At 38.4% G+C, this 21,326-nt stretch overlaps 1 protein-coding gene across 1 annotated transcript in view; it reads left to right on the top strand.

Annotated features, from left to right (window-relative positions):
- The window catches only part of LOC134872708 (kin of IRRE-like protein 3), a 207,741-nt gene that overhangs the window by 96,826 nt on the left and 89,589 nt on the right, over positions 1–21,326 (top strand). Inside the window, exon 2 of the mRNA XM_063896118.1 lies at positions 11,738–11,887. Within this exon, the coding sequence (XP_063752188.1) occupies positions 11,738–11,887 (150 nt within the window). The remainder of the gene's footprint in view (positions 1–11,737; positions 11,888–21,326) is intronic.

The following is a 21,326-nucleotide window of genomic DNA, read 5'->3' as shown; positions in this document are numbered from 1 at the left end:
CTTCAATTTAAGTCTTTACGTTCTCACACAGCTCCTACCATACTGTAGACTGGTAAGCTATCTATCAATTTAACAAGGCAACTTTCATAGGGAACACATCTGCAAAATATTCACTGCCAATGTATTTACCTTGTTTTCCATACATTATCTTGACAGATACATATGGAGCGTGTTGATTTAGCTATGTGTTCCATTTTCCAGTCTTATCACAGCTTTGTCCGTGATATCATTGTGATGCCTCGGTGGGTCAGTTCATTTTACAAACAGCGCTGTGTCCTGCTGAACCCCCAGCTTCAATTCAAACCATCCTCTCATCCTGCCCACTTCCTACTACCTCAATGAAGTGGCGACAACCACAATTGCAGTGTACATTAGAACTGATAAGGTCAGGCATTCAACAGTAGAGTAGGCCATAATCTTCCCTGACTCGACCTTTCCAACACTGATTAACTCCATTAGCCATGCAGCAGAGCTGTGCGAATGACTCACTACTTTCCAGTACAGAGAAATGGGAATGGGATTGCATACATACTGTGTATATAACTATATGAGTAGAAAGGTTTAAGAAAGAACACCCCTGAGCAGTGCGGCTCTCAGGCAGGCAGAAATAATGCAGTCACACCAATTGTGAGGCGCCACCCTAAGGTATGCCTGGATGTGATTCATGTGTCACAATGAGTCTCAGTGATTCCCAACGCATGGGCTGAGGGCTTAAATTTACTTGATTTCTCTGTCACATGCGTGCACCTGTGAATCATGGAGCCATTGAAAGCCCAGAAGAAAGTGTGTTTGGGTGGGGGGCAGTTTGCGACTTCCCTCGAAGCGAAGGAATATTGTTCAGCTTTGCAAGAAGACTGTGAGTATCTGAAGCTTTGTCCCAATGCTATCCATCTCTGTGGCAGCTTTGACAAAGTAATCAAATATTTCCTCCATGACTGTGGAGCATTACCAACTCTGATATCTGATCAGGAGTTTGATTTGAGGCAAGAGTTTCCTCACAGCTGTTGTACAAATGCACTGCTAAGCCGCTGTGTCATGAGAGTAAGGGATAGTAGATTGTGTTTTTTTTATTATAAGCCAAATTCATAGTATTGTGATTGATGATTGAGTCATTCTGTGACTAACTTCTGACAACATCAAATCCAGCACTGGAATTATTTACCCATAAATAATGCATGAAGCAGGAATCCAAAGCACTCAACATTTCTTTCATCTTCACACATCTCATTCTGAATCATCAACTGAAAACTCTGAGATTGTTCAACCGGAGATGTCAGAGGTTTCAGTTGCAAAAAATAGAAGTAACTAAAGCTCTTGGTCAGTTACCGTGGTAACTATTCAACAAACCCAGAGTTCCTTTCTGTCTTTTCTTCGCCGTTTTATTTTGTCATTCATTGAGTTTTTATCAAAACATGTAGTCACCATATGTTGACTTTAGGGAAGCAGGAGAGTTTTGTACTTTTGTTGTTTGTCCGTTATCTCAGACTCCTGCCGATACCCGAGGTGTCTCCAAAAGGGCATCTGCAGGCTTTGGTAAGCTATTTAGTATTGTCGTTTTGTTTTTGCTTTGAACATATGCAAGTAGGCAAGGGTGTTGGGAAAAAAATACTGGAAAAATCGCCAATGCTGATTTTTGAAACTTATGATTGAAATTGAAATGGGAATTTCAGATCAATCAATAAATAACCCTAAAAGTCAGTCTACAGTCAGTCATAATTACCCTGGAACAAATGTTGATTATTTTACAATGTTCTTTCATCTGCCATTTTTAGCTTTCCAGTGATATCTCTATTGTTTTTTTTCCAATGGCACTCAAAAATGTGTATATAATAGTTCAATTTGGCACATAAATTAATTCATCATTCACATGAACACAAAAGCAACAGAATAGACCAACGTAATTGCATATATCTGCAATTGTAGCTACGAATCTCTAAATGTTTTTTAGATCATTCATATTTTAAGATAGGGCTCAAGGTTTTATATTTATTGGGCATTGTCCCACATTCCCCCTGCTTAGGAACACTAGTGAATGAGCTCATGGTCGGTACACAAATGTTGTTACTCTATAACAAACCTTGTCACCCTATCCATCAATCATATTGATTTGGCTAACTAATTTCTAGGATAGTACCATGTGTGTGTGTGTGTGTGTGTGTGTGTGTGTGTGTGTGTGTGTGTGTGTGTGTGTGTGTGTGTGTGTGTGTGTGTGTGTGTGTGTGTGTGTGTGTGTCCTGCATGTGTGTCTGTATCTATTTCCAAAGAAACACACACAACGCCCATTGTAATTGTTCTACCTTTTCCTCCATTATCTGAATGTGGCAATAATAGTTTAATATTCTGAAAGCCAAGACTTTGTTTTCATTTGAATTTAGATGAGAAAACCAGCTGTCCCCAACCCTGTCATGTTAAACCAAAAAAAAAAGTCATTATTTCAGGGAGATAATGGAGGGAGAGAGAGCCTAGCACCAAACATTTCTCTTAATTATGTTTTCATATAACAGTGTTATTTTGTTGAACAGGGATGTTATTTTCTCTTTCCTGCCAAGGGACTGCAGATGTAAATTAGTGCATAGCTAACTCAGCTAATAAGCCCTTCAATGCACCTGTCAAATAAACAAATAAATCCCCAAAATAATGATGATGAGCACCAATCTTTGCAGCTGCACTATGGTTTACCATTGCACGGAGAGGTTTCTTTGACTAAATCTTATGACTACAGAAAGTTTATCACTCTTCTGCTCGTCCTCTTCCCTGTGGTCCCAGACTAATTGCATTGCCTGCCTTGCCCTGTGTCTGACAGTCTGAACAACAGCGGTGTTAATGAGACGGGACGCGCTACTTTACTGGTGTCTCAACCCAACCTTAGTGTCATTATGGCAATTACCACCTGCCATGGTTATGTTAGCCAGCTGGCAGTCTCTCCGGGCCCCACGTACATGCAAATCAGCATGCGTTGATGTTCTCACTGCCGCCTCGCATGTTTACATCTCATTTCCAAGGATCATTGATGGGGCTGCTGAGGTGCCTCCTGGCAGTGACATGATCAGACATTGTAGCAACAAAGCCTTCTTTTCTAGCAGTGCAATGTTTCCAGTTCTGTTCAGACTTTTTTGGTCGTTTTTTTTCCTTTACCGCAACCATCTCCTTTCACTGTCTTTAGATTAAATGGGAAGCCTCTGTGAGGCTATACAGAATATAGACGCTTTTGAAATGAGTTCTCTTTCTAGGCACAAAAGGGTAGTGAGCTTTGTGGAGATGTGGAAAGTTCAACCTTTTAGAGCTGCCAAGGCACTCCTCAACTTTCACTGAAGGAACATCTGCAAAGCTATAGCAAAGGCAGACGTTCCTTCAACAAGAAAATACTAAAAACTAAAGCTTTTAGCTCATGCGGAGTGAAACAGCTAAAAAGCATAGGGCCAGTAAAAGATCTTTAATATACTTGTACAACAGGAAGTCCATGTCCTGACAGCATTTCACCCACTAGTAATGACACTGAGCGTGCATGATATTTCATAAGCAATTCTAATAAAAACATTCTTCATGTTGTGAGAAGCATCTGACAACTTCTTTTGTAATAATGTCAACACAAAATGCAATGGGAGCAACACAGTAGGTGTGCATGTGCAAATATTTATGCACAAGGGCATGGTTTTACATGAGTTTCAAACCTACTTGCATTGGGCAATGGTTCATAGAGAGGCAAGGCAATTTAAAAGGCTAGAGAGTGGCCTTTGGCAATGCCACAGGCAATATTCCCTTATGGATAGAAGCAAGAACAGAGAGGCATGCAGAGGAGAAAGATGAGCATGAGGGGAGTATATAAAAAGGAGCTAGTGGGAGAGAAGTAGCGGGAGATGGGCAGAGCTCAGGGATTTTAGGGGGTGGGGGGTGTTTACCTGCAGCCTTAACTCATCCGCCCGTTTCCTTCTTTTCAGAAAGTACTGGTGCAACCAAGTTGACAGCTGAGGTCAGACAAAAGACCCAGCAAAAAGCCTTCAAGCATTCTTACTGTGTGCTGCCCATCAAAAGGCCCAGGAAATAAACACAAACATGAATGAAACACTGGAAACTAGAAGCAAGCCAAGGCTGGAGAAACAGGCAGCCTTTTAAACAGCTAGAGAGCAAGACAGCATGTTGAGACTCACAGTGCTTTTGGGAAACGGCTGATTCCATTAGCTGCTTATGCAATGCTAGCAGTAAGTTAGGATTTAAACTGCATTTTATAAAGTAATTTCAGAGGAATCTGAACCAAATGTCCCTTTAAATGTAAAGCTGATGGTGCATTGTGTTCCAGTCATTTATCTCATTTAAATGAAGTAAGTGCCACATGACACCCAGAGTTTAATAACGCTGACATTGAATTTGAGTTGGTTCAATACATGAAAGGCTGAATTCTCTCCCCACGCCATTATCTGAGGAAATGAATTAAAAACGTGTCAGGAAATCACATATAAAGTGTAAGTTAAATATCAGAAAAGTTTTATTTTAAGTCTTTTTGAAGAACATGATAGATAGATGATGAGCTGCCTTATACAATTGCCATTGCTAGCATAAATAAATGTGTTTTAAATTCAATTGAATGGAAATGTTTAGCAAAGAAGATTCAAAATACTTTGTTCTTTAAGAAATGCATTAACAGTAAAATGTAAATGCATTGATTCTTCATAATGACAACAGATCTAACATGTAAGTTACTTATTGAGGCAAACATGAAGACAATGTGCCTCTCAGTTATAAACTCAAAATGTGTCATTCAATTCATTTTAATTCAAATTGCTTTATTAGCATGACCATAATGACATACAGTTTTGCCAACGCATTATACATTAGTGACATCAATACATGCATATACATTTGAAATGTAAAGTTAAGTTCATAAACATTTAGAAAAATGCAAGAATAATATGTTTTCTTGACAATGAAAACAATATACTTTTTTAACATGAATTAGAAAAATTAATTAAAAAAACAAAACAAAACAAATAACAATAGAAACATTAAGGTGAGTTATTGATTATTGTGCAGGATAATGCTGATAGTCAATTCATATAATAACATTAATAAGAAAATAATAATAAATAGGGATGTTCATTCATTCATCTGGGGAAGTCTAAAAGGTGTCTTTAAGGCTTGTGTGAGTTAGATCGGAGGGGCGATGGATGGGTCAGACATATACAAGAGAGTGGTGTTCATGGTTATTTGTAACTGAAGGTTAACATTAATATTTTCTCATGCCAGTTGTTTGTCAAGTCAACCAAAATGTTTTCCTAACCCTAACAAAGTAGTTTTGTTGCCTACACCTAAACTTCTATACATACGTTTATTTTTGAAATGGCACTATGCGTGTAACAAGCAAAAACCCACACGTCATTGACAGAACTGATGCATGAAGGGTACTCTGCTTCACGGTTTGAATCAAAGGGCTGTGAATATGTTGTCATTTCATGGCCACGTGTTTTCAGTGGTTATCATCTTACTTTATAACCTAAGGTCTGATGGAGTAACCATCATCTCAGCAAAGCAATAACATAAGGCAACACAGACTGATGTCAACAGATTTGTCAACTATGTGATCTACTGTATATACAGTACAGTATATAAGGGCCTCCGTCTGGACACAAAGAAGAACATGTCCCTCTCTGTTAGAACATAGGTATGACATCCATTACAGTTATGACAGATACTTCAAGCCCCTGCTCATGGCTCCATGCTTTATTTATTTTTTACAGCTGGTTTTGCTGTGGTTACACTGAGTTCATTAGAAATTATTGTTATAGAGATAGATAAATGTAGTGTTCTTGTAATCAAGTGTATGACTCTCCTCCCTAAAGGATAAACTTACTACTCAAAGTTTCCTCTCAAGTCGTCATGATCTTGAGTTTCTCCATCTCTATCATGTCTGCTTTTACTTCCTGTGTTTTTTTCGACTGTTTAATTGTCTGTCCTGGCCTCCATAAGCCCTGCAATCACCTGTCTTCAGTTAACACCTCACTTGTTTCAGTGTGTATTTAAGTGCTGTTTTTCCTCGCAGTCTGTTTGATCCCTGTATGTGGAAGTTCTGTTTTGCCTTGCCTTGACCGGATCAAGCCTTGAATCAAGGTTTCTTCTGTTAAGTGCTCCTGTGTCCTTCATTTGGGTCCGCCCTGCTCCACTTACCATACCAAGAAGGAACGCAATCATCAAAAACATTGATTATATTTAGAATTTAAGGTAGGCAATGCTCTCTGTGAAAACAACTAAGTGGTTTCTTGGTAAAAAAAAATTGAAGTGCTACATTGGCCAATGCATGAGGATGAATAAATAATAACTAACCTAAATAACAATTACATCTAACCTAAATGAGACTTCAGGGGTGCTTTTCTCTTTTTGGTAAATGTCATGTTTTGTGCGAGAATAAAAAAAAGCGACTTTACGCACCCACCCCTCATCCATAAAAAACAAACACAAAATGTTGCCTTAGGCTGTGCTTGAAAGCTCTTTGTTCACACAGAAAAAGGATCAATCCATGAATCAAAGATTTTCTAGATCCGTTTTTACCCTCCACCATCTTTGAAGGCGGGGAAGAACATTTATTTTCCAATGCGGGGAACAGAGAAACTCAAGAGACCTTAGAGGAAGGACAATTTTACACATGATGTCTTTTTTTGTAACCCACATTTTTATCTACCAATCCAAGGCCTGTCTGCAACATATAGTAGCAAACAATTTCAATTTCTACAGGGGGGACCCAGGGGAGTTCATTACAGTGTTTTGTGTTTGTAACACACTGTATTTTTATAGAAGATTAGAAGGATTTGGTTGTTGCTTTTCTCTCTCTCAGTTCAGCATGCAAGGCTGCATACGGTCAGATTCCAACACACACATTCAACATGTTATTGGACTGTATGTGTACCATTTCCATTTACTGTAATGATTATCCACATTATATTAATTCAAAACGGGTTTGTTTGATTAAGTTTGTTTGACTAAATCAACTGTGATTCACATCTCAGAGCAGTGACAACATGGAAGGCAGATAGGCAAGTCAATATTAACATGTCTTCACGTTGTCATTTAGCTGATGCTTATATCCAAAGCTACTTACTCTCACTTCAATACCATACCACGGTTGCAATTGGGGTTCAAGTATCTAGCATGTTAACTACAAGAGCTTGGGAAGGAACCGTTGATCCTCTGATTGGAAGACACCCATTTCACTCCTAAAGTTAGATTAGTGGATGCAGATTATATCCCTGAGCTACACCTCTTTTTCTAGACTACTAAATTCGCAACACACGCCAACATTCATACATTTGTGGCAAAGGCTGCTATGCATGGTACTAACATGCTTAGCAGGTGTGTTTAAAATGTTTTAATTTTGTACAGTAGTGTAGCAGTACAATCTTCTTTGCAAACCATCTGAAACTGATATTGCGCACCAAGCCTCCAAGTGTGCCAAACGTTGGCACTATACTTATGTTCTAGTCAGTGACATCATTTTGGCCTAACAAGCCTTTTCCCCATGACTTACAATGGTAAACGAGATGTCTGTAAATCAGCTTGGTTAATTTTTTCAACAACATAAACTACAAAGTAGGACTAGTTGTATAGTACGTATTTAAATCATTAGGCTCAAAAAGTTTTAAAATGCGCTAAAAGCCGAATCCAGATATTTTCTCTCTCCATGCTTTTGAGCCGATGTGGGGGATTGGAGGCGGGGCTTAAGGAAAATTCAGGTGCGCATGCTCTAAGGTTGCACATACAAGGAATTTTCTGAATATACAGTCGCTTCATTATGGGTTTCATGCGCCACTGAGCAACTCTCGTAGGAATGAACACGGCCTCACCTCCGGGCATCCAGTTCTCTTTATACATCCGTTGGGGCACCTAGCAGCAAAAGTCCACACAAAGCGCTTCATTTTGCATCATCCAGCTGACCCTAGACACGGGGATCACCCCAAGTCTGTAAGACGTTGAGGCAGCTTTATATCAAACACATTGCAACTACTCAAAGCTGGTTAAAAATGGCCAAAGTTTCCTTGAGCAAAGACATTTTCAATTCAACATTTGTGTATAATACATTCAGTTGAATGCTGCAGTGTGTACAGTAAACCGAGCTTTGTAACTGTTCTCTACTGTGCTGTAGCTCATGGAATGCTGAGTCTCAGAGTTGAAAGGAAGGCAGACTCTGCTAACTATAATGAGACTACACCGCTCTCAGCACTATTTTACTAAATTGCTAAAGCTGTTTAAGGAACACATGTTCATCTCCCCAGTAGACCTTTCATGGACCACTGTGGCATAAAGCTGCCAATTGCTCCCCATCCCTGTTTCAGTTTTCTGGGCACTAAGGGGCTCTACAAAACCTTAATTGTGTTTCAGTAAATTCACCACTGAAAGCATTAATTCCTTCATCAATTGCTCGTAAAAAGCAACATACTCATAGTGTATCATGTATATTTTCAGATACAGTAGGCCTATATATGAAGCTGAATTAAGACTTTGAGGAAACTGAGGTTTGTTTTTAATATATTCAGGTATTTCAGCATTTTATTGTATTTAATAGCAGAAACTTAGGACAGATTGTCTGTATTTGTTTTACTTGTTTCTCTGTTAACTGTTCTACATCCACATGCCCTATAACCTTATTAATTTTCACCACATGTAAAACTCTCAAAAGCACCTTTTAATTACTGCTCTACCCACGGCCGACTTTTACTAAAACAATTAATTTAATGTTCCGCTCCTCTCACACTTTTGTAAAAAGAACTCAGCTGGAAACATCAGGTTACATTTGAGTAATTCTGCATCAAGTAGCTCTCCTGTTTAGGAAAACACCACGCTGCAGTAGTTTATCTCTAAATTTCTCACATCTAAGCTGTCAACAATCAACCATTGGACAGAAAACTGTGTAATCGCTCTTTGTGCAAAGCACCTTTGCAATCTGAATCTGGCGCCTCAAAATCAATGTTTAATTGATAACACCTCCAGGCAAATGGGGGGAAAGTGGGGTCAACATTTCAGCAAATAAATATATTTATTTTGATTTGTCTGAAACAGTCGTCCCCCACAGAGAAGCCGAGAGATGTAATGATGAGAAACATTTGTTCTGTTCATCCTCCCATTAGCGCCTGCCCTGCTGTGCAAACGTACTGTTGCGAAGCGCAAGACGAGGTTAGATCGTCACATTACAGCACTCCCCATAGAGCTGTACAAACACTGTTTGATAGAAAGAGACACAGACATGCACATATATAGATTCCCCCCCACTGAAATCCCCATTGACACTGTTTGCTACTTCCATGCTGATCTCCTGCACCATGTTTGTGTGCCAAACCCCTGTTTAAAAGTTCACAGGCTTGATTGTTCAGATACCGAGGGTTTGAAAATCAAAGCCCCACACACTGTTAGTCTGATTGTGTTTTTTGGCTCATGGACGGATATGGTTGGGGGGGGGCATAAAAGTGAATGAATCAACCATCCATGTCTCACTGTTAACAGAGAAAATACTGCTTCATGGAGCAGCTTTGATAGTAATTGTAGAGTCTGACATTCATTTCTGCTGAGAATAAAGACCTCTGAGAATTCACTTGAAAAATTGTTGAGCTCTTTGGAAAATAGTCAATACCACACTCAACTACTTGTATGTGTGTTTGTTAATTGGTTTTACTGATAAGTTCAATGTTAATAATATTTTGACGCACTTTTTTATTCACAAAATGACTGTAAGACTATGTATAGTTCCGTTAGTTAAAGAATTTCTGTTCCCCCACTTTCATATACGTCATGCTATCTAATCTGTCAGGTTTTATTCAGTGGATGACAGCTTGTGTTTGCCTTTCACCAACTAAGAAGGCCAATATTTCAAATATGATACAATTGGACAATAAAGTCAGATAAAACAAATAGATTTATTATACCAGAATATACCTACTGTAACCTGTAAACATCGGGAAGCCCAACAATCCCTCACTCCTTGCTCTTATCTTGGCTCTTGCTCTTCTTATTGCCTTTTTCAAGACCTCTTCTCTGCTGCTCATCTAAGCCGTTCTGCATGCAGGCAGGCCAAGCTAAATTCTAGGCCTGCTCAGAACTCCCCTCAATCCCTGAGCTGCACTAAACATGCTAAAGGCTGGCATTAAGCCAACTTTCAATTTTGAACTCAACAAGATCCGGTAAAAGTTGCCACTGCTTCTTCACCCTGGCCAATAGGGGTGAGCAGAGATCTGGCTGCCTGCTGAGAGGGAAAGATCGACAGACTGACTCAAACCGGGCCACCATGTTGGACCAAGCTAACCCCAGAATGTCTGACAATGGCAGAGAATTCTGAGGAGTTCCAGACAAGACTCCTTCAGTATTAAATAATTCATAATTAGAATAAAAGGCTTGTTTTAATTTGTATGGCAGGGCTGCAGATTATTTAGTTAAAGGTTTGGGCAATGGGGTCTTGTGTTCCTGTGAGCTTGATGTTTAAAGCACTGTATACTGCAAATAATGCTTGCAATGTGTAAGCAACATGTGAGAATCTTCCAAGAATCATGCACAAGACTTCAGTCTGTGTGATTACTGTTGCATTGTAGACTTGACTTCCTTAAAGGAGGAATCTGAGAAAAAGCGGTCCTTAGCCACAGTGAGGTTTGGATCTCAGGATTAAACATAGATATTGCAGGTGAAACATTTAAAGAGGCTACGTGATAATGTTGTTCCTTTATAAAGAGGTGATAATTGAATGTATTATCCAAATTACAAGAGCAACTGATGAGTAAAATGCTTCGATTGCATCAGTATTTGCATTCGACCTCCCTCTTGTTGATGTCCTCTTGCTCCGATTTGGTTCTCCTTTAAAACATTATGATATTCTTCATATGCAGAATCCTCTCAGAAATTCTCAAGCTTGCCAGAAGTAGAAGAAACAATTTAAATTGCATCTGAATCAGTCATTGTACCTTTAATGTACTCTTTGTAATTTTCAGATGTGATTGTTCAGCTTTTTCTGGTTTCTTTTAAGATGGCAGAAATGTCGTGGTTTAACTGTGAGTCCACCACCATGGTCAAATCTATTGAGTGCATTGTCATGGAATCTGTGGAAGGTGCTAAAAGGATGAACTCTTATGACTTGTGTGAACATTTGACTTTTTATCGCAACCAAAGAGTCCATATTTGTGGTATCCACTTGTGGACGGAAAACTTTTAGTGATTACATTCATCTTGAATATGAAAGGAGAAGCCTGGAGATTATAATCAAAGAAAACAGCAGTAATTATTTGATAAAAACAAGTATTTACTAAAAATAACGCAATTTACAAGACCTAACAATATCTTGTAGCTGCAGGCAATTTTCTGACCTAACATATGGCCAGCAGGGTGCTTCTCAACATGCCCCTGAAATTGGGTTATGAGTTGTTATTAACACTCCAATGTCCCAAAACACTTCTGTTATACCTGCACTTACACATAAAGTGTTTATTTATGTTCTGCACGCGGATGATCATCACAGAGCAGCAATTCCGTTGCAGCTCTCTGTGAACTAATTTGCATGCTTTATTTGAAAGTATTGCTTTATAACGGTAGAATCATTCAATCGGAAATTAGATTGTTTTTGGTCATGTTCATATACGTTTTTATTACATTTTTGCACATTTGACTTTGCTAATGTTGTGTTGGTTTCATCATTTGCTAGCTATAATTTGCAATTTGTGTCATTTTGTTTATTGTACATGTTTGACTAATTGGTTTACTGTTTTTGCATTTCCAGGGAGCTCCGCGGTGTTCACTCAACAACCCACAGACCTGGTGGTGGTGGCAGGACAGCCGGTGACTCTACCGTGCACCATCCCCGGATACCATGGCATGGTTCTGTGGCTGCGTGATGGCATGGCCCTGGGAGTTAACAGGGATATTTCAGGTAATATCTCCTGTATTGAGTTTTCAGAATCAGATTTAGAATTCCTTTATTGAAGCAGGAAAATATACAGTGTTACAGCAAACATGGCATTGCAGGTAATAAAAGGTAAGAATAATAAAATGTAAGCAAACTTATTCAATATTAACAAGAAAAACAGTTAGTAATAGAATAAATGAAGACTAATAGGTATGGCTGAGAAGCAGCAATTTTAAAAAAAAGGGTTAAAGAAAGCGACATAAGTAACATATTAAGGTGCTGAGGCATTATAAAAATGTATTAAACTGTTTGGACATTGTAAAAATGTAAAATATATGTTTTCTTTAATATATAAAACAAGTACTAATTGCACAGTACAATTGCAAAAAAATGTCTGCTAGCATCAGCTGATGTAAATGCTATAAAGGATTCCTCTATTCCTCAACTAGTCAATCATGATGGTATAATAATATAATAAATGTACCATTACACCATGATTAAAAGCCAACGTATTATGAAAAAATGCACTTATTCATTGCATACACTTTGGTTTATGGAAAATCTGCCAGCCTACAAACTGTGAAATAACATAAACAAATCACAGACGCCCCCCCTCCCCATCTACTATCTAAGAATCTCCACCCACTGCTCGAGAAGTACATTAGCAAAGTTGCCCTGTTGTTCTTCTTGCAAGCCATTCAGATCAAAGTGGGCTTTTTCAGAAGGGGGTCTTAAATAGATACTGTAGACCAAAACCAAGCAGTTTAGGCACAGGTTTGTATTCAAACAGACAAAAAGTGTTAAGTAAACATTAAAGTATTTGAACATGTTCTAGTAACTACCCAGTTATAACTGTGAACCTGAAAATAAGCATATCATGTTCAGATAAAAAAAAGCTTTTTGGGGTTTTCACTTTCCTATAGCGTGTTGTATAGGTTTATGTGTAGGTACTGTATATGGTCTGCAAAAGCTATAATCCCTGTGTTCTCTCAAGAGGGAGCTTCACCTGAAATGCCTCAATTGGACTACTTTGTTTACTTCCATAACATAATGCCATCACTATAACACTCACGCTTCAATTGGCTAGCACTCCAACACATTTTATGTGATAGGTTAAGGGGCGAGACAACTCTAAGCTGTTGACCGATCACAACAGAGCCCGCCAGCTAACCAATCAGAGCAGACTCTGGTTTCAGACAGAGGGTGAAAATAGGTGCTGCAGCACAAGCAGTATGAGAAAAAGAGCTTTTTGAACATTAAAGCATGTAAACATGTCACAGTAGAGGCACAAAATCCAATATGAATCTGGAAATTAGCAGACTATATCATCTTACAGAATATGTTACCAGTTTTTTTGTTTCACAATGTACATTTATACTTTCCTTTGTATAATTCACTGTGTGGAAATCACAGCGATTTATTAAGTTAACATTTGGCTGTTGCTAAGGAAAGGAGGATATTTTATTACAAACGTATGTCCTATTTCCATAGCTTTGACGTAAGTTTCTATAACATTTGTACTGATTAAATTAATTTCCGAGATCTGGTTACATTGCAAAATCATTCTAACAGGGAGAAGAACACAAGCTTTATGAAAGTAAATATAACTTCCACTATTGTAAAATGGTTTTCTTATTGTTGGAACACAGTGGAAATGTCATCAAGGCTATCAGGTAAGGTAGAATTGATATATATACTATATGAACATAACATATAAAGTTAGAGAGAATGGTTGTTTGTGACAAACCACTTCAAGGAGGATTGTACAGTCAGTATCATTACTGTGCATAAAGTGATGAGATGAGATGTACCTTTATTAGTCCCCCTAGGGAAATTCAAGAGTTTAAGTAGCAACAGAGTGAGATAAGTATATTAATGTGGTATCCCAAAAAATAACTGAAATAAATAACTCATAACCAAAGCATACCTTGTGTTGATACAGAACTGAGAAATACACATCTAGAAGGCTCACGTATATAACCCATAACTACAGTGGTATGCCCATCTCACTGCAGTGCAGATTTTCTCACCAGTAATCCTCTTAAAAAGAGCACATAAACTGCCCGTGCCCCAGGTAAGATGAGCTCTTGGAACCTTAAGGGGGCTGGACACTGCAGCTAACACAATTCACTGTTATTGCCTCCACTAAGTGCTGATGAAATAAGAGTTTTCTTTTATGAGGAGTAGCCCATGGAATAAACTGTTGAGCTCCCCCCCTCAGGCATCCTGTTCTATCTACGAGTGTAGAGTGTACGCTGGACACTGAGAAGCTACTCGGGTAATGAAATGAGGGTGACGCAAATCTCATAATTCTAAAGTAGGGCAAATGTAAGCAGATTCAAACACTTTAGAGACTAATGTAGGATTAGGTTGACAGCACACTTTTCTAATTAAAATTTAACAGGCAAATAGAGAGAGCTTAAACGTCCTCTGTGTCACTTATGGACGAAGTGACATTTTAAGTGAAGGATGTGCAGTGATGATACACTGAGATGACAAAGATTGCAAAAGAGTGGAGCACTGATAACATATGTTTGTAGGCCGAACAGGATCATAGCATCTCAAGGGCTCCATCATCAAAAAGGAATGGAATTTCAACATTGGATTTTGGAATATTGTAGAGACTTTGTCAAACTCATGTTTATGATATTTTCATGTTTTGTTCAGCAGAATAAGCTCCACGTCTTAACTTGTATGATTTTTGCAGGCGTTAATGTAGTCCACAGAAGTAAAAAGCTTACAATGTGCTAAAAACAAATTCAATGGGCACGTCTGTGCATCGCCAACGCTAAGCTAAAGACGGCTAATGTTTGGCGTCATGGCACTTTGTCATGCAACCACCATTTTTCATGACATATAGATGCTTCAGACATTCACAAGTGGGGCATTTCTAGTACGGCTGTCAGAGTTAACTTTAATAGTTGCGTTAACGCAAATTCCTTTACGCAAAACTAAGGTGTGCGTTCTGTGACCCTCTGCCCGCACCGTAGTTTAACTAAATATCAGGAAACCATGGTAACCTTGTGAATCACAGCAGAAACACATTGAGAAGGAGAAGTCACTGTTGACAAGGAAGTTGAGCTATAAAGCCCTGCCGGGTGGTTTTCTTGATAAGACCGAGGTAATATGTACGTACTGCAAAGCTAATTAAGTTTCCATTGGAGTACGCCGAGTTGGAAATATCACTTGCTGTCCAAGCATAGCGCCTCCTCCTCTAACAGTATTTTAAAACCGGGAAAAAAACTGAATGAAGCAGTTTTACTTTAAAAATTGCATGTCCCAGGTGATCACAGGCGAGGGCAGATACAACCTAAACACTTAGTTTAGTCAACCTGTTTCTCGTAAAATTAAGAACCAGGCTAAACTCCTTCATCCGGAACAACATCATCATTTCACATATTTTTGTGAGATCAGGTTGAGTTTACACCAACAGTTCTGAATTATTTTATAGCAATAATTTTGATGACTGCTACTGGCTGAGAAACACAATACTGACACATGGGCAAAGGGTGATGATGCAATAACAAATTAAGCGCACCGTTAATTCAAATCACAGATTTCTCTAGGTTTTCAAAACTGCCCTGAAACATTTTGTATAGTTAACTGCCCAACTCAACAACAATTATTCAACAAAAGTTTTCTCGTTTTTTACAAATAAAAGGGCAAACGTGACATATCTTTAAGTTAGGCACTTTCTTTAAGTGTTTGCGGTATGTAAGGGCAAGAGCCAAAATCAAGAAAGAATGATGTTCTACAATGTGATACTCCAGTGTCAAGTCTAGCCGTGTATTTTGTTTTTTTTTACTGCCTGCAGTGTTATAGTTTAATGTTTTTCAAGTTGTTAAAACATTAAGAGTAACCTGCCTCAGTTCATAGAAAATATCCTTGCACATAAAGTGGCTTAATATGTATTACCTTGGATAAACTATAAAACTATAAAATAGATTAACATTTAAATTGTTTGAAAATTATTTATCTACCTTCCTTTAGTTAAGTCATTTTGAACCTATCTTCAGTAACCCACCATTCTCTCAGCCTTTATTGAGGATCTGTACATCTTCACACATGTAAACAAACATACAAATCCCACAGTGGTTATTTTCTTCTTCGGTTAACACTTTGAAAGACATAGTTTGTAAGTTGAATTTATCTGCAGAATGTATAGGGTTGCGTGTGGGTTGTATCACTCATTGGAAAAACACTTCAAAACATACCGTCCGGATTTTCTGCATCTTAATATCCAACAACATGAAAAGTTTCCTCATCAGTATGTCCAGCTGGGTTACAAAAAGTCAACATTTGAATGTTGCAATTTATTACAACATCTGCTGCTCTGGCAGATGGTTAATCGTGTTTTGCTCTTTTCCGAACCACATGTGACTTCTTAACCCCCCCCCCACCACCGCCCTCTCGTCTTCCATCTTTCCCCAGGCTGTTTTGAAGACTCAAACTGCCTCCGGAAAAAAATCCCTCCAATCAGCTTTATGAGTGGAGTGTGTGTTAAGGTGCAGGGCTAGGTCAATAACTGCACACTTCATCGGCATGTGTTTGACCTCCAGTAGAAGTGAAGACATTCTACATCATTTATTGCTAGGAGTGTAATGCCATGCAGGCATAATTTAGCATGTTAACATGATGCATTCCCCAGAAGACATTTCCTGAGTTGGCCTCTTTTCCCTGCTCCTATTTTGTCATATGCAGTGTTCACCTAATTGGGCCTGGGAGAACAATTCTCCGCCATAACATCTTTCCTATCTCACTGCAGGGCCTTTCCCTGGTGTCCCTGCTTGTCATAATGACCGAGACCCCAGGGACCCACCGGTGCCTAACTAAACATTACTATCGACTGAGCTTGGCAGAAGGAGATAGAAAGGACAGAAACTCAGTGTTAGCACATGTTCATGAGTGTTTAATCCTCTGTTGTGTTTGTTTCTCCCCCCTTACTTTGTTGTTCTGGATGACCATTCTGTCTTAACTGCTATCACATTAACATAAAAACCATTTATCATCACCAAAATGTATTTAATACCCTTTTAAGCTGTGAACAATGTTTCAGACTAACGGCAGTGAATATGCAAAGAATAGACTCTGAAAATGTATTCCAAAATTAACATTTGATTTGTGTGTACTATCCGATGGATAACCATCATCTAGGGTTTCCTACATTTCCTATGGCGGTCATTTTTGACTGGAAATCCATAGGTGTAAAGATCACTTAATCTCAAAATACAATTGAAGTGGTGATCAGCAATGTTATATGTTGAAATGCCTACTGTGGAGGATATTATAATGCTTTGAAGCTATCAAATGCAGAACACAATATTTATGATTGATGAAAGTACCAAGTTGGTTATATTTGGTTAAATATGTATTTACCTGCATTTGTTTGTTCACGTGTGGGCCTGTCACAGAGTAAACAGCACTTCATTCTTGATGCCACATCAATAAAAATAACTAAAGTGAACTAGAAAGCCTATATCTTTCTTTATTGTTTTCCTTGCTTAAACTGTGGATGTTTATTCAGGGCTGACAGTGTAATTGGCCTTTTTGCCTGGACAACCGATGAGAGCCCTTCTTGCTGACGCCACACTACACATGTTATTATAGTTATTGAAAGAGCAGAAAGAAAACAAATGTACAGGCCTGCTGGATCAAAAAGATAAGCAATTGCAAAACGAAACACTGTTGAACATAACGAAAGCACAAGCATTGAAGTAGGATATTGCAGTAATTCAAATCAAATACTGGATTTAATGAAGGAGTGATGATTGAAAAGTAATGCTACTGCACTGCAAATGGGCTTTGAAAGGAAAGATGTTGGTTTATGAAAGAAAGCTGCAGGGAGTCCTAAAATAAGAAATAAGTTAGCATTTTACCACCTCCGGTTCCCTAGTCAGGATGTCTTTTTCCTTTAGTTAGATGCCTGAAATAGGATCTGCGGTTAAGCTTAAGATATTTTGTTGTTTTGTTCTACAACATAAAATACATCAGAGAAATACCCCCCTACTGAATGTCCGAAGCTTCTAGGTGTCAGAAAAAATGGTTGTTGCCATCTGATGCCAGCTGCAAGTGTCTAAATGAGACTACTAAATGTCATCATGCAGAACATGCATGAGAAAGCATGTCCTGCTTTCTCATCCAACCGTGAGACTGTGATGTATGTACTTTGATTATATCGTAAACTTTTCACATCTAGCAATTGCATTTAGGATTTAAGAATCATAAAAGCGGTGTCATCTCATTAAGGTCATCCCGTGGAACAAAATGTGTTAGAATCATAAACATAGAATATTTTCTGCAATATTCCAAAATTAAATTGGAAAATCCCATTGCGTCTTATTGATGGAGCCTGCTAACAGCTAAGACATGATCAGATCGAGTCTGACATTAGTCTTGCATCACAGCAGCTCCATTTGCAACATCAACAAGGACAAATATTTAAGATAAGATACCAGGGAACAAACATTTAAGAAAACATCATGACCACTGAAAAGAAACATGCTCAAAGACCCTCTGATGTTCATTTGACCTGGGATAAACTCTGTATTTAATTTTAGGATTGACGGTTGCACAAAGGATTGCTTCAGTCTGACCTTATTAAATCGTGGGACCCTGTATCTCCGATTGATGGAAACAATTCATATTCACTGTTCAATACGTGGTTGGGGTCAGAGATCACTAACACCAAGATGGTCGTCTAACGAAAAAAAACTCATCACTTAAGATTTGATTTATAAAACATGCGGGCTCAAACAAATGTTCAATTGCGAAGAAAAGGGAAAAACTAAATAATAATTTCAAGCCCCTTCGTGTCAGATATTTTACATCCCTAACTCGCGCCATTACCAAACACAAAATTGAACACATTCATGAATGCAAATTGCATCATAATGTTTTCTTTCAGGGTGAGTGTCGTTTAAACTGAAAATGCTTTCGAGGCAGAATACATGTGTTAAATTTCTCAGTGCTGGCTGGAATCCGACTGACAGCTCCACTCTGCCCACCACTTTGTCCACATTTCCTATGCATCCGGATCGCATTTCAATATTCTGCCCTTCAGCTTGATAAGCAGGCCATGGTTCAACAACCTACATAAGCATATTCAATTCAGTCAGCACTGTCTTAATTCCCTTATACAAAACTTCCACTAAAACAGACCACAGCTGCACATAAATGGTCCTTCCTGTTTTGTGTCTGACTTGTTTTAGATTTGTTTTTGCAAGCTTACATGAATAACCACAGTTTTTGTTTTCACAGTGTACAGCAGTGGAGCTTTGACAAAAAGAGTACATGTTATGCTCATTTGTAGGGCCATATTCCTGACTTACATGCTTTAATGTTCTAAAAGCTCATGATTTTTGTGCTGCAGTACCTCTTCCACCCTCTGTCTGAAACCAGGGCACCGTCACGGTCAACCGCTTAAAGATATCCTGCCCCTTAGCCTATCAAACACAATCTGTTTGGAGCCCTATAGCCAATAAAATTGTGATTCTTACATAGTGATGTCACTGTGTTACGGAATGATCTGTACAAATCAATTATTTTTAAATCAAGTTATAGTTTGTCTTTTATTAATTTAGTAATACTTATTGCAGGACAGGACTTCTCTTCAGCACCACAACCTCATTCAGATGAGACGTTCAAATGTTTTGACTGTACCAATTATTGCACTTACTGTGATTTGGAAATTGCAATAGTCCATATTACAATTTGATAAATTGTCAATTCATTGTGCAGCCTAAGCTACTGCCAACAATATCTCTATAAAAAAAATAATAATCTCTGCTGGCTGCTGTATTGTATATTACTGATGAATGAATCACGTTAATATATTCTAAACCTGCTATCCATCTGGTTAAAAGGTAGGTAGGAGAATAATAATCTGATTAAGGAAGAGCTGCATGTATAAATGGGTCAATATAACCATACTAATGCAGTGCATTTAAAATGTTTATACATTTATATATCTTAACTAGATTTTTCTAGGCTTTCTTGTGTACAAATAACAGTCCCTGAAGGTATTTGGTCTTCTTAATGTTCCTCACCTGTTTAATGAACCACAAAGAAGGAATAAACACAATCTCACTGAGGCAATAAACCATGCAACGTTTAATTCACAGTACTAAGAAGCACTGTGGACAATAATTATAATTTAAAATCTGGGGGTATATCCTCAACAAATATCCAGTCATAATTACTCAATTTACTTTTAACTTATTAGTGATTTAGCCGTGATTAAGTGTGTATGTCGTTTAGAATGAGCCATAGAGATGTATTGGTCCTTTATTCCAATGTAATGAGATAGCATTTTTCATAAACCCGGTTATTACTATAGACCGATGTTAGCGAGGGGTTTCCAAAGTGCCCTGACCATTGATTGATGCTCAGTAGAATAAATAGCTGTATTTTAGATGGAATCAATAAGCATTAATGTTATTTACTTTGCCCATTTGGCTTTAATGGACCCGCTCTCTCGTCCTACGCCCCCTTCCCCCAAGCATCTCCAGCATGCTCCTTCTCAAAACAAACTGAACTGCCGGCATACTCATTCCCTCTCCCCTGCCTCCTTAATTCTTCCCTTTCTTTCATTCCTGTCAAACTACTCTCACCCTGCATTCCTTGATGCGGTCTTTGGAAACTAGGTGACATATTATCAAACATTTGAAAACATTCTTTGTCTGAGTTTGTTAGATCTCCCTAAAAGAAAAAAATCCATATGTATGTGAAATGGAAATAATCTAAAGACTCAACACTTCAACAAATGAGTTCACTAATTGCTCGACCAGAGGGATAATGTGTGTTGGGACCAAGCAGTAAGGCTTCTTCTAATAAATATATCAGCATTATCAAGCCATAATAACAAAACAAGGAACATACTGTTGTTAGGCTAAACCAAATAAAAAACAACGGCCAAATAAGTTTAAAGCCAGAATATAAAAGGACACTGACAAAACCAAAATAACCCCTTTGACATGGAAGCATGTGGTTTGTCCCAATTTTGCCCAATTGGCTGCTGTCAGTATTTACCTGACCTCAGCCCTCAGCCACACCTTTTGCTGAACCAGGAAGTAACCTCCCCCAATGATCACGGTAACTCAAACACACAGGAAGTCATTAATACAAATAAATACTTGTGTTAGCTGTGTTAAAATGTGTGAAAGTAAACTCAATAATGTCAGATTACAAGCAGTTAAAGAGTTTACCATTTAAATCGAACGTCTGGTGTTGTTGATATGTTTTACTGCAACTGAAATGAAGCAAAACTACTGGAGTTGAGGGTGAAGTGTAATTGTTTTACCCTGTGTGGCTGTGGCCATCAAAACTTGACATCATCAGCAGTGCCAAATGGCCTAGTTTATACCCAAATGTAGGAAACGATAATGTTCTCTTAATTTTAGGAAAGTGAAACTGTGGAAGCTCTTTGTGCGTTCCCGGAAATTTCACACTTACACATGGATTGGGG

Source organism: Eleginops maclovinus, chromosome 11 (genome assembly GCF_036324505.1).
Source record: "Eleginops maclovinus isolate JMC-PN-2008 ecotype Puerto Natales chromosome 11, JC_Emac_rtc_rv5, whole genome shotgun sequence".
Lineage (NCBI taxonomy): Eukaryota > Metazoa > Chordata > Actinopteri > Perciformes > Eleginopidae > Eleginops > Eleginops maclovinus.
Note: the sequence above shows the minus strand (reverse complement) of the source record. Positions and strands in the feature narration are given on the sequence as shown.